Here is a 14,637-nt window from a genome sequence, read left to right on the forward strand (position 1 = left end):
ACACTTCTCACAGTTTTTTATTGCCTGAGGAATAATTCTTTAGGCCTTGGAATTAAAATTCTTTCAAGCAAAATATATTCAGGCTGTCCCTGTTAGGACAAAAGTGAGAGTGAGGAATGCAGAAGAGCCAGGTCATCTGTGCCTAGGAATGTTACTGCTACTGCTCCAAGAGGTTTGTTAGATGTCGCAGAAAACCTTTTGGATAAATGTATGATGTCTGTTCTTAAAGTTTATGGCAGAAAGCTACTGGTAGGTGCACTGCTGCAGGTTTTGGAAGCAAGCAAGAGAGGAATGCTGTAAAAGCTTTCCTTGCAGTGACAGAAACTGAGACATGGTCCATGCAATGTAAAAATGCTACACATAAACAGAAAGTTAGCTTAGAAAGTTACGTATGTTTTTACCTCTGAACATATTTTTCCTGCCATCTGCAATATCCCATTGACACAACAGATGAGTAGAAACTGATTTACAGTATCCTGATGGTGGGAAATAGGCCAGTCTTCTGCTTCCTGCAGCAGTTGCTTACAAGCTCATGTCTCTGTTGCGGCAGAGATTCAGGTATCTTGGGATGTCTTATGAGCAAGATGAATGCTGACATGTTTTCACATACTAAATGATTTTAAGTTGCTACTCAGTGAGACTAAATCAAAAATAAATTGAAAGGAAACTCACTGGTCAAAGGCAGCAACTCCGAACCTGAAAGGTACCAATAAACTCAGGCACACTCTGGATAGCTTGTTATAAGTAAGCTGAGGGAGCCCAAAACTGGACATCACTTGGAAAGAGGTGTAAGTGTTGAAGTATAAATCTAATTTTACATAGCACCATTGTGTCACAGAGACTTTTATGATTGTTGTGTGTATATGTACTTGGCAGATATGTTTATCAATAACCAAACCTATTGTTTCTGCAAAATTGCTGCCTCTTACTGCCCATCTGTCCATGTGTCTGGTGTAGAGAAGTCATATCTCTGCAGTGTTGTGTGTGCCTCCGTTTTTTTGCTCTTTTTGTGAGAGCAAGGGAATTGGATGAGATGGGCTGAAAGAGTATGGATCTGGGGCAAGCACTCTGCCAGCTTCCCACTTTTATCCATTTTGTGTAAGGCTGACATTGGGCTGCAAAAAACAGCCTTTGAGCAGCAGCAAAGATGAAGAGTTACTGGAAGTGAACTCTGCTGATGTTTTGCATGGTTGAAATGTGCTATCTTGGCCATGAGAAATTTCAGTGAGAAGAAAAACATTGAAGAAACCCTGCAAACCACCAGGGTTTCTTGCCAAACAGATCATCTTCATGCAGTCCTGTGGCTATTCTTGTAACTGGATTTGGTGTGCTTTAATGAGTTTCTCTGACTATTTCCTGGCAAAATGCTGGGATCTGGGGGAGATGCCCAATTTCATAATTCAAGTATTGAGTGAGTGGTAGCTGAGGAGAAACACTTCCCTGCTTTCTGTGCCTGCCGCCAGCACAGACCTTCCACACTGGCAAGGAGTGCAGTTAGTTGCCTTCTAGATAGACCAGGGAGAGAGGCAAGTGGCTTTATGGAAGCAGAAAAAGGTTGGATTGAGGCCAGCAGTGGTGGATGGTGAAGGTCTCCATGTTGATGCAAAGCCAATGTGTCAGGAAACATTTCTCATTTTGTTTGCTTTGCACTCCCGATGTCCAGACAAGCCCAGGAGAGTGAGCCCACAGGCAGCCCCAAATGAATATATTGTATAGAATTTATTCAGTTCTGGTCATTACCTAAACTGGAGGCTGGCCAAGTCAGTAGAGTTGACTCTGGCAGCAAGTACAAGTTGTGTTTCCTGTTGAGAAGATGAGTTTGAGGAATATTCTCATTTAGTGCTGAAAATGCATGGCTTTCTGCCTCCTTTTTCTGGTCCTCTTGAGACCAAGAGGACTTGGAGTATGTTGATGTAATTCCACACTTTGTCATGTGTTGTTTACATACTGTTTGCACCTCACTGTTCTCTGCATCGGTGCCAGCACCCTGATATTTCTGCAATTTATTTTTATGATCTTAGTGTTGAAACAGCTGTAAAAACAAGTAGTGAAAGTGAGCCAGCTGCTGGAATTTCTGATTCCAAGTCTGGTTTGTAGTAGGCAGACATTGAAAGGGAAGGATATATGAAAAACAGCAAATAAACCTAATCTCAGGACTAAATGCAAACAAGTTAGGTGGCTGAATTTTTTAGTGCTGAAAAGAGTTAAATCACTAATAAATGAAATAATAGAGCTTTTTTTTTAATTATTATTTACAGAGCATGTCTAAGTACATACTACTGCTTTAAAGGAGATCTTACACTGTCCTGTGAGAACTTGGGAGCAGTAGACCTGTTGTCTCTCCTACACCTCTTTTAATATTGCAGAAATAGATAGAAAATTTACCAGACAAAGAGATGGAGATGTGTTAACATCTGCCTTGGCTAGATAAAAATTCATATGCTTACTTGGTACACTGATATCAGCACCACTGGCATGTGACTACATAAAAGAAAATAAAAAGTTATCTTTCATCCGAACAGCTAATTGATTTTCACTTTGGTATTTAGATTCTTGTTTATGGTCCAGGTGTAATAGGGACCTAATGTCTTTAGCCCTGCAGTGATACACATAGGTACTGTATTTAAACTCCTTTGTCCCTGCCTTGAGGCTTGCCCAGGCAGCGGAGATGAGCTGATCAGCTTAGCAGTTGTGCACCAAGGAGGACAGAGTAGCCTATGGGTAATGATTTTGTTCCTTTTTTCAGCTGCAGTAATTCACCTGCTGTTTATAATGCTTTCCATCAAATATTTGCTAGTATTCACTTTCTAAGGGTGTGAATTGGTGGGCTGCTTCTTGGCATCTACGTTGGTCCAAGCAACAGCATCCAAGAGATTGCTGCCTGTATTCAGAAAATGTCAGTTATGAGTTGGGTGCATTTCCTTTTGGAGAGAGGGCAGTGTGGTCTGAGGACTTGTCAGCTGGTTTGATTTTGTTCTCACAACTGTAACCACAGACACACACACAAAAAAATCTTTATCTGCTCTGCAGAGAGCCAGACACATTTATATGTTTTGTGGTGCCACTTGGCTCAACTAAATCTCACAGTACAAGTGTTCTGGGTGACTCTAGGTGAACCCTAAAGAGACAGGAGAAAGATTTCCTTTCTCTGAGAAGAATGCCAAGTGATTTAAGTTTTGATCCTGCAATTTGTACTTTGCTGAAACCTCTGTGCTCGTGTTGAGGCCTGTTAACCTCAGTGGCTCAGGGCACTGAGGAACTGTAATCATGGCAAGCAGACTCCAGGATCCAGCCCAGAGCAGGGATGTGAAAACAGACTGTGTGTGGGTATTAAAAGAGAAAAAGCTGTAAACACACAACAGAGGTGGCAGCTGGACACAACTGCTTACACAACCCCTTGTTCCAAAGGGGTTGTGTAAGCAGTAGGAAGAAGGAGACGAAGGAAAAAAGGGCTGAAAACCACTTCTGATTGGAATGTATTGATTCGTTCTGTTATTGTGATTAATTTTATGGTGATGTAACACTATGTATTAATTGTCACAGGGATGGCCTCATCTGTCAAATGAGTGTATTATCTGTGTTTCTAGTCTGCCTTAGAAACTGAGTATATCCATTTGCAGTGGCAGTGCTGATGCCCATTCATGATGTTCAGTGAAGGTCTTGTTGCTGTGTAGGGGACCCCAAGCAGGAGTGCCAGGCTTGGACTCACTAACCCACTTTGCTAAAGTGACAACATGAAGCTTCAGTCTAGATGTTCTTAGTCAGAGATGTCTGCTGCCTGCAATGTCAAGAATATTTCATTCTTTTCCCAACCTGATATTTGGAAACAAAAAGCTACCTAAGAAGCCAACTTTTCTGGGCCCTAACAGCTGTGCAAGCTCCTGATGAGGCAAGAGATTGCCAGTGGTAGTCTGGAAAGAAGAGAAGCATGTTCTTCAAACACTTAGAGTGAAATTTTGTGATTGATTTTGTACACTTCTGTGTTTGTGGTCATAGTCACATTTTATGCTGCTTACATATAAACTCCTTGGCACATGTAGGTTTCAGTTTGATTTGTATTTTATCTGGAAATATCAGAACTTGCAACTCAAAATTGTGTGTTTGTGCTCTAGACTTAATAGGGGATCAGAAATACCTTTTTGACTATGAAGGTGAAGCACTACGTGATTATATGTACAAAATCCATCAGGAAGAGTCATGACTGTCCAGAAATGGTAAAAAGGTATAGTTTTAATAAGGCCAAAATGCTGCACTTTGTCAAGTTTAGTTTCACAATTCAGCTTTAGTTTTGACACAGTTCTTGTGCCTTAAGATGGGCCAAAATTCTTCATGATTTGCCAGATGTCTATAACAAGTGTCTGGGCACACACTTACTTCAGTCAGGGGCTGCCTGTATGAAGTGATGTGCAACTATGCTTGCATTTACTGTCCCCATTCCTTTAAATGGACTTCAGTAAAAGGAGTAAAAACTAAGAAAAAAAAAATCCTGCTTGTCTGGTGGGGTAAAATTAAGGTTTGGTGAAGGAGAGGCTTTTTTAATATTACCTGAAAGCCCCAAGCTTTCCAAGGAATTTTAAATGACTACCTCCAGTAGTCAGCTGCTTTCCTTAGTCAGAGGAAGTACAGTAAGTTCATTCCTTGTAACCCAGCAGAACTCACCTCAAGAAACAGCTGATGTCTTCTTCAGTGCTGGTCAAAATGTCTTGCACAGCAGTTGCACATACTTTTGCCCACTTTTTAGCAGTTCATTATTGTATAGGTGAGTAGTAGTTCTCTGAGCTGATGGGCTGCTGATATGAGAACAAGCAGGCAGATAGCAAATGCTTTTCTAACACGCTTCTGTAGCCGAGGCATGTTTCTTTTCCAGCTGTGTTGAAAGGAGTGAGTTACTGCCTGGATAATAATCTAATAATTTTACCTTTTCCTCTTGTCTGCCCAACAGGAGAGTTGCCCATTGCCAGTATGGAAGAACACAATGGCTCTTCAGAGACTCCTGCCCTGAGCCCAGGGCAGCAGGTTGCCATCAAGTGTGGGTGGCTGCGGAAGCAGGGGGGCTTCGTCAAGACCTGGCACACGCGCTGGTTTGTCCTCAGGGGGGACCAGCTCTACTATTTCAAAGATGAAGATGAAACCAAGCCCTTGGTAAGTGAAGGGAGGAGATAGGATGGGAGGTCAGGGAGAAAAGTAAGTTAATGCAAGCAGAATTGTCTGGAGTGTAAAGCACCAAACTTCTCCATCTCTGTCACTGGCTCAGTGTTGGATTTGGGATTTTGGTTACACTGAGTCAGGCCCTGGCAGTTAATGTGGTTTCCCCATCAGACTAATTTCTAAAACTTCCTTTCCCAAGTCAGGTTTTCTCATTTCTGCATTTTAAAAGGAGAGGAGTATACAGGAAGTTCAAGTAGCAAAATTCATCAGTCAGATGGATTTGACTGAGGCCAATGAATAAGCTGTATTTGAGAAGATCCTGGGTTTTTTTTGGTGTTTTTTTTTTTTTCCCCCAAAGTTTTTTTTTTTCCTGCTTACTATGCAGAGTATCTCTCCTTTGTGTCTTCCCACATAAGACCCTAGCCTGAATACATTGCCATCTGTAATATGGAACCAGACTGGTGTGTGCCTGGCTGCTTCTGTTGTAGTGATTTACTGCTCCTTACCCCTCATCTCTTTTCCTATTTATTTAGCTTTTTTATCAGCATGCTTCAGAGCTGCCTTGCCCCACAATGCCAGAGGAGTAGAGTTAAATAGTGCTGCCTCTTGGGTCAGCCTCTTTGATAGTAAGGAATCTCCTACTAGCACCTACAGGGGTATGATAGTCTCATGTATCAACGATTTTCCAGATGTTTGTGACTTTCAAAAAAAGCTTTGACATCTGTGAGTTACTTCTATGCAGGTTCTAAAATATGATCATCACACCCATATTTTTTATGGCTACTGAATTTCTGATGGTATACCTTTTGTATAGAATTTCACAGGGAGGTCTCGGGGATGTAAAACCCATCTAATGCAGCTTTCTGTATGGAACAGGCATGACACTTAGCTTTACAGCTTGCATTATGGTGCACATGTTAAGAAAAGTATTAGTCTCGAGGAAATGGTTTCCAAAGCGTGAGTTAATTTCTAAATACGTATTTCACATCTTGGTAGCTGTTTTCCCATAAAATTTTCTCAGATAGTATAGGTTAGTCAAGTAACACACTGTGTATTTACACAAATTATATGATATGACTACTTTGAATATGAAATAGTTAATAATTTCTGGGAAATGCAGCATATCTTCCACTATATATATTTTTAATCAAGAGTGTAAAAAGCAGCCGTCAAATTAAAATGTTTGTGGGCCAGATCCTGGGTTTCCAGGATATAACTCTGCTTCCTAGTACTTGATATCTGCTAGGATGTTTGCAAGCAAAGACTTCATGGCTTTTTAAGAGGTGGCATAATGCTGGGTTTCATGGAACCTTCTGCAACCCAGAGCCCGAATTATCTTCTTGTCCATCTCCTACTGACCTCTGGGATGGCTTCAGAACTATCCTGTTGACTTTGCTGCTTTCCTTTTTTCAAATAGAGTGGTGATTCTGATCTGATACTTGTGATAGGTTAGGTAGCAGCTTGTGAAATAACTAAAAGCTTATTTGAATTTTCCACTTCTGTCCCAAGGAAGTTCGTCAAGAAATATAAAGTAGGGTGGGAAAAGTGCTGAGAGAAGTGTAACTTAAAGTATGCTGATGGGTTTGGAAAATTAATGTGCCTGTCCAGGTTAGGATTCCTCAATAGCTCACCTTGGTGTAGCTTTTGAAATGTTTCCGAAACAAACTGCACAAGTGTCAGTGCCTGAAATATGTCCCAGGTTCAATGCCATATACAGAACTATTTTTTTCCCATTACATTGAAGGGTTTGCTGCATTGACTGTGACAAGAAAATCACTATGACCTTCTGGGAGCCCTGTTGTTCTTCCTGTGGAGAGCTAAAGCAAAGAACTCTGCTGATAACATGAATTTTCAGTGCATAGGGATATTAGGAAATGGCAAGCATATTTTGTTATATTGGATCTGTATTTAGGATAAATACCTCTTTGTTTACTACTGGATTGTACAGTCTGTATGATTTACAAATGTACAGTGATTTTTTTAGACAATAATATAATGAAAGAAAATTAATGAGGCTTTTTTTCAAATCATATTGTAGTTTTTATTTTGCTTGCTGGTTGGTTGTGTTTGGAAAAAGGCAGAGAGCAGTGATTACTTGTACTGAGGAATATTCTAATTGCATGTATAGATATAATAAATATAATTGTGTGTATATCTGTATATATGTATATATTTATAGAAGGTGGAAGAACTATAGTAGGAAAGAACAAGACAAGCCAGTGAGCTTATGTTCATAGCTTATATCCATGTTAATGTGAATTAGAGAAAAGCAGAATCCAGTATCTGGTGCAAATTCAGCAGGTGTCCGGAGCACCAATCTGCTTAACATTTGAGCTTGGCTTCTGTTCAGTCTATAACAGGTATTATGGCATGATGTTTGTGTTTTTGAAAGTGAGGGAGATGTGAATGGAACCAAATTTTAGAAAAATATTATGATCTGTCAGACTATTCTCCAAGTTTATGACTGTGTATAATGGAAATAAAGAGAAGGAGGAAAAATTTGTGTCTAAACTATCCGTAAATGCTTTGGAATTCCTGGAGCAGGCTCATTTCCTGCTAGTAAAAGAGATGGGTACCACATATGCTTTAGTCAGTGTGTGTACATCTCCTTGGCGTCAAGGCTGTTAAATTTAAAAGTCATTAACTATCAGTGTGAGTGTGGGGAATTGCCTCTGCCAACCTGTGCCTACAGGCACCCAGAGCTAGTGAAGAACAACAGAAGAAAAAGCAGTGCACAGCTGTTACAGTCAAGGTCAGTGAATTGTCATTGATTCTTTATTATCATCAAACACATGGATCTTTCCCTTGTAATGTTTTATCAATAAATTAGCATCTGTCGTTTGCTCTGATATCCCTGAAATATCTCTGAGGATCTGGCAAAGATGGCATTTCTGTTTACTGAAGATGTGTGTTTGGATAGCAATAATCTAGTTAATTCCACAGGAGGGAAAAAAAATCTAACAAATAAGTGAACAAGCCATGTGAAGGAATAAAATCTGATTTCTGATAAATCTTTGTTATCTCTACTGCTTGGAAGTGATACTGGATTTTGCTTTCTTAGTTCTTTTTACTGTTTTGTGCTTTAGAAAGCTAGTATTATGCAGGATCTGAAGGTCAGCTCTTCAAGCTTGAAATGTGGGCAGCTGAAAGAAATCAGAATGTAGCATTCCCTTTTCCACAGTACAGCTTTTGTTTAAATGCAGCCCATGAAAATTCATTTCTCCTTTCTTCTCTCCTATGGTTAACCTCTCCAGCTGTGTCAGGGTTGGCAGGTCTTGACTGAAGCTGGGAGGAGGAAGTCAGTGCTGGCCCATGAGACATTATGCTTTTTCTGGGGGTCTGTGGGCCGGAGAAGGGAGATTTGGAGCATTGTCTCCTTTTTGCAGTTCTGCTGTCTCACTCTCCCAGTGTTACTGAGGAAGGGGAGCAAGGCTTGGTACCTTGTACTGATGGAAGGTCATTGGTATTAGGTTGTAAATGGACAGGCTCATCCAGTCTAAAAAGCATTTGAGTTTCAGGCACCTCTTTAATGTTGTTGAGACTCAGCTTGGTTTGTGGACTTGAATTTGAGGTGTGTACAGCACAGGCATCTTGAAAAGCTATGAATTAGCCTTCAGGAAACACTTTTGGTATATTTCTGAAAGCTGACAAGGATCTGCTGTTTCAGTTTATATCCTAGTTTATAAGTTTATGCTCCAGCTTGAACAGTTTGCCATGCAAGATCCTCAAGATCTTTATAAGCTCTTAACTGTTCAGCTTAGGTAATGCTGGAAGGTATTCAGTGGCTCACAGCATCTTAGACAGGCCCTGGGATGGGACAGGGGACTGAAGTGGAAAAGTGTCAATCTTAAATGTGACATTTGAATTGGTTGTTGACTGAAAGTGAGTTAGTGGCAACTGCAGTCTTAAGTACAGGTCACAGTTTTGTCTGTAAGGGAAAGATGTTCTCTGACAAACAAAAAGAATATATTTTGAAGTATTACTTTCTGAAAAAATTGTAAAATGAATCATAGAATGACCTGGGTTGGAAGGAACCTTAAAGATTCACAGTTTCAACCTCTTGTCACTGATGTCCATTGGGACTCAGCCCTTGACCAGCACCCTCTGAATCCAGCCAAGTCCTTATCCACCTAACAGTCCCACCATCAAATCCATTTAGCTCCAATTTAGAGAGAAGGATGTTGTGGGGAACCATGCTGAAGACTTTACATAAGCCCAAATAAATGACATCTGTAGCCCTCCCTTGCCCACTGATGGAGTCACTCCATCACAGAAGGCCACAGGGCTGGTCAGGCAGGACTTGCCCTTGGTGGAACCATGCTGGGTGTCTCAAATCACTTTCCCCATCCTCCATGTGCCTTAGACAGTTTCTAGGAGGATCTGTTCCATGATATTGCCAGGCACAGAGGTGAGGCTGACAGGTCAGTAGTTCCCAGGATCCTACTTTCTGCCCTGTTTGAAGGTGGGTACAAAGCTTCCCTTTTTCCTGTCATCTGGGACTTCACCTGACTGCCATGGATTTTAAAGCATCATGGAGAGTGTCTTGGCAACTACATCAGCCAATTCCCTCAGCACTCTGGGATGCCTCCCATCAGGTCCCACAGACACCTGTACATTCAGGTTCCTTGGTGGCCATGAACCTGATCTTTACTTACAGTGGGAGGGACTTTGCTCCTCCAATCCCTATCCTGCTGTCCCTCCACTGCAGAGGTGTGGGAAAGAGAGGTTCCCCCTGAAGACTGAGGCCAAGAAGTTGAGTACCTCAGTGTTCTCATCTGTTGTTAACAGTGTACCAGTGTTGTTTATTGGGGTGGCTACACCTTCTTTGGCATTCCCTTTTTTGGTTAACATACTTGTAGAAGCCCCTCTTTGTTATTTTGTGTCTCTGCCAGATTCATTGCTTCCCATTTAATGCAATTTGTGTAAAAATTTCATCGACCGATAAATCCATTTAACAGCATTAATAGAAAACTTGATAAACTGCAGTTGCATTTTTAAATTAAAATCAAGCTTCTAATGAATGTAAATAGAAATTACTGTGATAAATACCTATTTTGTATCTTAGCCTGTCGGAAAATCCTTCAGTATTAGTATTGAATGTGATTAAAGATTGATCATCATGGTTTTTAATAAGTTAGAAGGGAGTGGAAAACATTTCTGTGTCGAGGGCAAAAACCCAGTTGTACATGCATTTGAGAGCTGCATCACAGGAACTGTGATCTCTCCTTGCTGCCTAGAGCATTTTCAGTCAAGGGAGAACAGAGTATGCACTCTGGTCCTTGTCTCTGGGAAGCAGCAAGAACCAGCTTTTGTGTAAATACTGACGAGCATCACAGCAAGTGAAACAACTTCTCAGTAGATTTTGCTTTAATTTTTAAGAGCATCCCCCTCAGTCTTGCTGAGGGAAGGATGTGAAGCACCGAGTTCACGTTTGGCTTCATGGGCTTTGCTTGAAAATCCACAAAGCCAATTCAGGAACTTGATGTGAAAACAGCAAGGAATGTCCAAGCCACTGATAATGATATTTCAATGTTTCCATTTCTAGTCAAAACGCTAATCTAGAAAAGCAGAAGTAGTTTTGGGATGGACATGCGCTGCAGGGTGAACCCCTGCCTGTGCAAACCTATTGTAAACTTTAAAGGGAGAATTTAATCAAATGAAATTATGCAGGTGTCACAAGGGGGGTGAGGGTGGGGTTTGATAGAGAGATGTTGCTCAGGAATTTCACTAGAAATTTAATATGCTGGATGAAATTAAATAGAATTTTCTTGACATCAGTATTTGTTTGCCAGATATTGAACTATTTAACAGGAAGACTTTCTGTTATTGTGTAGTGTTGAATTTGGAACTTAAAAAAACAAACAAAAAGCCTCCATGAAAAAATCCATCAAAAAGCACACCTTAAATGGCTCATGTGAATGCAGTTGAGTGGAAGGTGAAGGGAAAGGTTCAACGCTACTCTGGGCTCTTTTATTGAGTGTTCATGACTGGCTCCTAAATGATATTAATTTAAACAGGCTTCTGAGACTAAAGCAGTGGAATCTCTGAAATACAGGGAGGGTTATCAAAGGATAAGTCTTAGCTTTTATGTGTAGTAGAAAGTTCTGCTATTTCTAATACCTTTATAAGTTTTTAAGTAATTTACTGCTGCAGGTTTCAGCAACTTAATCCTAGAGACACATTTTTTTTTCTTCAATGGCTTATATAAGTTCTTATAAAGGTGTAATACCCTTTGGTCAGTAGATACCCTTGGGAATTTTGTACATGAGAGATTAGTGTGATAAGACTGAGTTTATTTGATACCAGGGTACTTCTAGTGCCATTATTCTCTTGCTGGGGAAGGGTTTCTCAAATTCACAGGACTGAATTACTGTTCTCAGCCCAAGACAAATAGCAACAAGATCCATCACTGAGGTACTCAACTTGAAGATGACAAAATTCCAACTTTGATCCCCTTTTCTACTTCTTTCAGATCAAAAGTGCTAACTTGGATTTTCAGTGGTTGTTCTTTATTCTGTTCCTTTAAAAAGTCTTTGGACTTGGCCCAGTAGGAGCCTTACAGATTTTCACAGGAATTAGAAAGGTTTTTCCCAAAGAATTAACTGCCATGTTAATTACAGGAGTGTTATTAAACACTGTGCAAGGAGTCTGTGCCAAAATCAGAAGTTCTCGCTCCATGTTTTGCCCCATCTTATGCAGTTGAAAATGCAGTTCCCCTGTGAAGATGGTTTTTAGGTTTGAGTGCTATGCAAGGGGAATTCAGTGTCTCTTTTAGTCAGATATGCATGTAGCAGTTGTGTCATTGCTGTGACCGTACTGGCAACATCTGCAAGCTGCTGTGTCCTGCTGTTATACCAATTTGTTTAAAATTTGTTGAAATCTGTGCATGCTTCATTCCCAAGGGCTTGAAGTCTTTTATGCTCCCTGAACTTGACTGAGTTTTCAAAACAGCTCTCAGGTGCCGTCTTTGTCCTTCTTGCATTGTTGCTGTTCCCTTTCTTGAGATCTAGCTCTGGCTCCCACTTCCCCTGGTCTTCCTTCGGCTCTGAATACACTGGCTAGTGAAATGTGTGTGTCCCTCTCCTCTCCCCTCCCAGCACCTGTAACATTCATAAAGGTCTGCCTTATATGATCATTGCTCCCTAACATGGTTCAGTGTCTCCATCCCATTTGAAAACTTGGAAAATAACAGATTAAAGGGTTGCCTTCCTGTTCCCCATACCCCTATCATGCTGACTGCCTGAGTAGATCTTCAGTTTAAACTAAAACTAAAAGTTTGTTTTTCCACAGTCAGCCTTTTTAACATGTTTTGACACCCCCTCCCCACAACCCTGGGCCTGGATGCGATGCCAGGCTATGCCAAGCTGAGAACGTGTCTGTCTCATTTTGGACCTCAGAAAACAGGTCCAGTGACTGAATTTCAAAATTTACTGAAATAAGACAGCTTTGTAGGTGGGAAATGTGAACCTTCTATGGTGTTTCAACTTGTGCATTCCATGGGGAATTTTTGTTGTTATAACCAAACTCAAAATGCAGGATGGTAAAGAAAATGTGATCCCATGTCAGTCTGCCTGTTTGTGTGGCAGTCAGTACTGCCCCACGTCCTCTTTCAGAGCTGTTTGGGAAAAATAAATACATGCTCCCAGACTTCTGTGTCTTTAATCAATCCCAAGTGGGAAATTAGTTCCAGTAAATATTTTTATAATAGAACAAAGCAGGAATGCCTCGTGGCACTGACTGAAAGTGCCAGCGCCATTGACCCATGTGTGTGCATTCAGAGCTGAAGCTCCCGAGTACACTGCCATGTGCTGTGTAAACTGTGTGTGTCATTAGACTCAGCCAACACCTGCTGTTAGATTGGAAAAGAGAGGCACTCTAATAAGATGTAAACTGGCCAACAGCTTAATTTCAGGTCTTGGCTGCCAATGCATCTGCCTAGTCCAAATGTTCAGAGGCTGCCCCCACCTCTCTCTTCCTGGGACCAGGGAACTGACTTGTTTGTAAAAGCTTGCTAGTGCTGAAGTTCAGCCCTTGGTGTGCTTCCTTGCATTTCATGGATGGGTAGGACTTACAAATGTAAGAAGCTGCTACATGGTACAGAGCTGCTTTTCCATTGTGGTGGGGCTGCCAAGTCTGTCGCTGTCTTGAGCTCTGTATTTCCCTTTATGCTCACGCCATTTCCCCCTCCCTTCTTTCTTCTCTGTTTCTGACTTGTGCCAGGGTTTGGGACAGGGAAGCAAGGGGAGATACTGTCTTTTTCTTTTCTCTGTTGGCTGCCAAATGAAAAGTGCATTTCTGGTGAATGCTGATGAATGTATATTTAACAGATTAATGAAGTTGTGTGAAGAGGAGTAAGGATGGTGTCAGGCTGGTTAAAAAATGTACCTGATGTTATTTTGGATGGTTGTTATTGATTGTCTTGTTACTACCACCTTCTTGTCTGAGCTAAATTCTTAATCATGTCAGTGGTTTTTGAACTCCAGTGCAGTGTGCAATGCCTTGTGTCGTATTCAGTGGGACAGCAGTGGTCTGCTCTTGATGTTTCTCTTTAGATTTTCTTGTTTAATGGAAGCAGTAAAGCAACTAATGCGAATACTGCTACGCAGCCTGTGTGAGGCCGTAGGATGAAATTCCATGAAAATCATCTTTTAGTAAACTTAAAAATCATCTTTTAGTAAACTTTTTCTTTAGAGCATATGTGGAACCTTAACCACTGTAAAACTTGATCTTTTTTCATACTCCATTAATTTGGGCAGCAAAGGCTATGTGGTAAGTCTCTCTTATTTAAGGGCAAACATGTGGAGTAATGAATGGATGAGGATGTTTTGTTCTGGAGCCTGACAGTTGAAATTCAGTAACATTTGATCAACTCATAACCTAAAGCTGCTGTTGATAGTTTTTAGTTTAGTATATGCTATTAAGAGAAGTTTGAGGAGTGAAAAGTTACACTGGTTCTGTCACCTTGTGTAAGCCACACTTAATGTCCCAAAATAAAGAAATCCTAGGTGTGTTTGCTTGTTTCCTTGCATATTGCTAAGGGATTTACTTAACCTTGTTGCTGCATTGAGAAGTTATTATAGCAATAATTTTTAGCCGCATTCATACAAGTCCTCTGATTTCATCTTGATTCAGCTGGACTGCACAAATGCTCTTACATGGAAAATGACATGAATCCTATACAGATTTGAACATGGCAACATGATGAAGATGTGCTATCTAACATGGGCAAGAAAAACCTTCCTTTATGTGTTGGTTGCTAGAGCTTTTGGGCTGCCACGTGTTCCCTGACAAGCTGAGCCAGACATTTCAAATCCCTTTGCATGGAACAAGTTTATGAGAATGGCCTTCACAGGTGGTATTTGTGTTGGCAGCCTCAGAAGGGAGTCCAGGGGTTGAATAGTAACAGAAGCAGCTAAATGAACTTCTAATGCTGGAGGGACATCCTTTCCAGCAGGCTTGCAGCACAGAAGTTGAGCTAACAAGAACTTT

The 14,637-nt window shown here is 40.9% G+C and overlaps 1 protein-coding gene across 1 annotated transcript in view; it reads left to right on the top strand.

Moving 5' to 3' along the window:
* Nucleotides 1-14,637, top strand: part of ARHGAP24 (Rho GTPase activating protein 24) — a 184,497-nt gene that overhangs the window by 24,629 nt on the left and 145,231 nt on the right. The window contains exon 2 of the mRNA XM_084204109.1: nt 4,943-5,142. Coding sequence (XP_084060235.1) covers nt 4,963-5,142 — 180 coding nt within the window. The 5' untranslated portion in view covers nt 4,943-4,962. The remainder of the gene's footprint in view (nt 1-4,942; nt 5,143-14,637) is intronic.

The sequence above is a fragment of the Fringilla coelebs genome, assembly GCF_963513975.1.
Source record: "Fringilla coelebs genome assembly, chromosome: 4".
NCBI classification, from domain to species: Eukaryota; Metazoa; Chordata; class Aves; order Passeriformes; family Fringillidae; genus Fringilla; species Fringilla coelebs.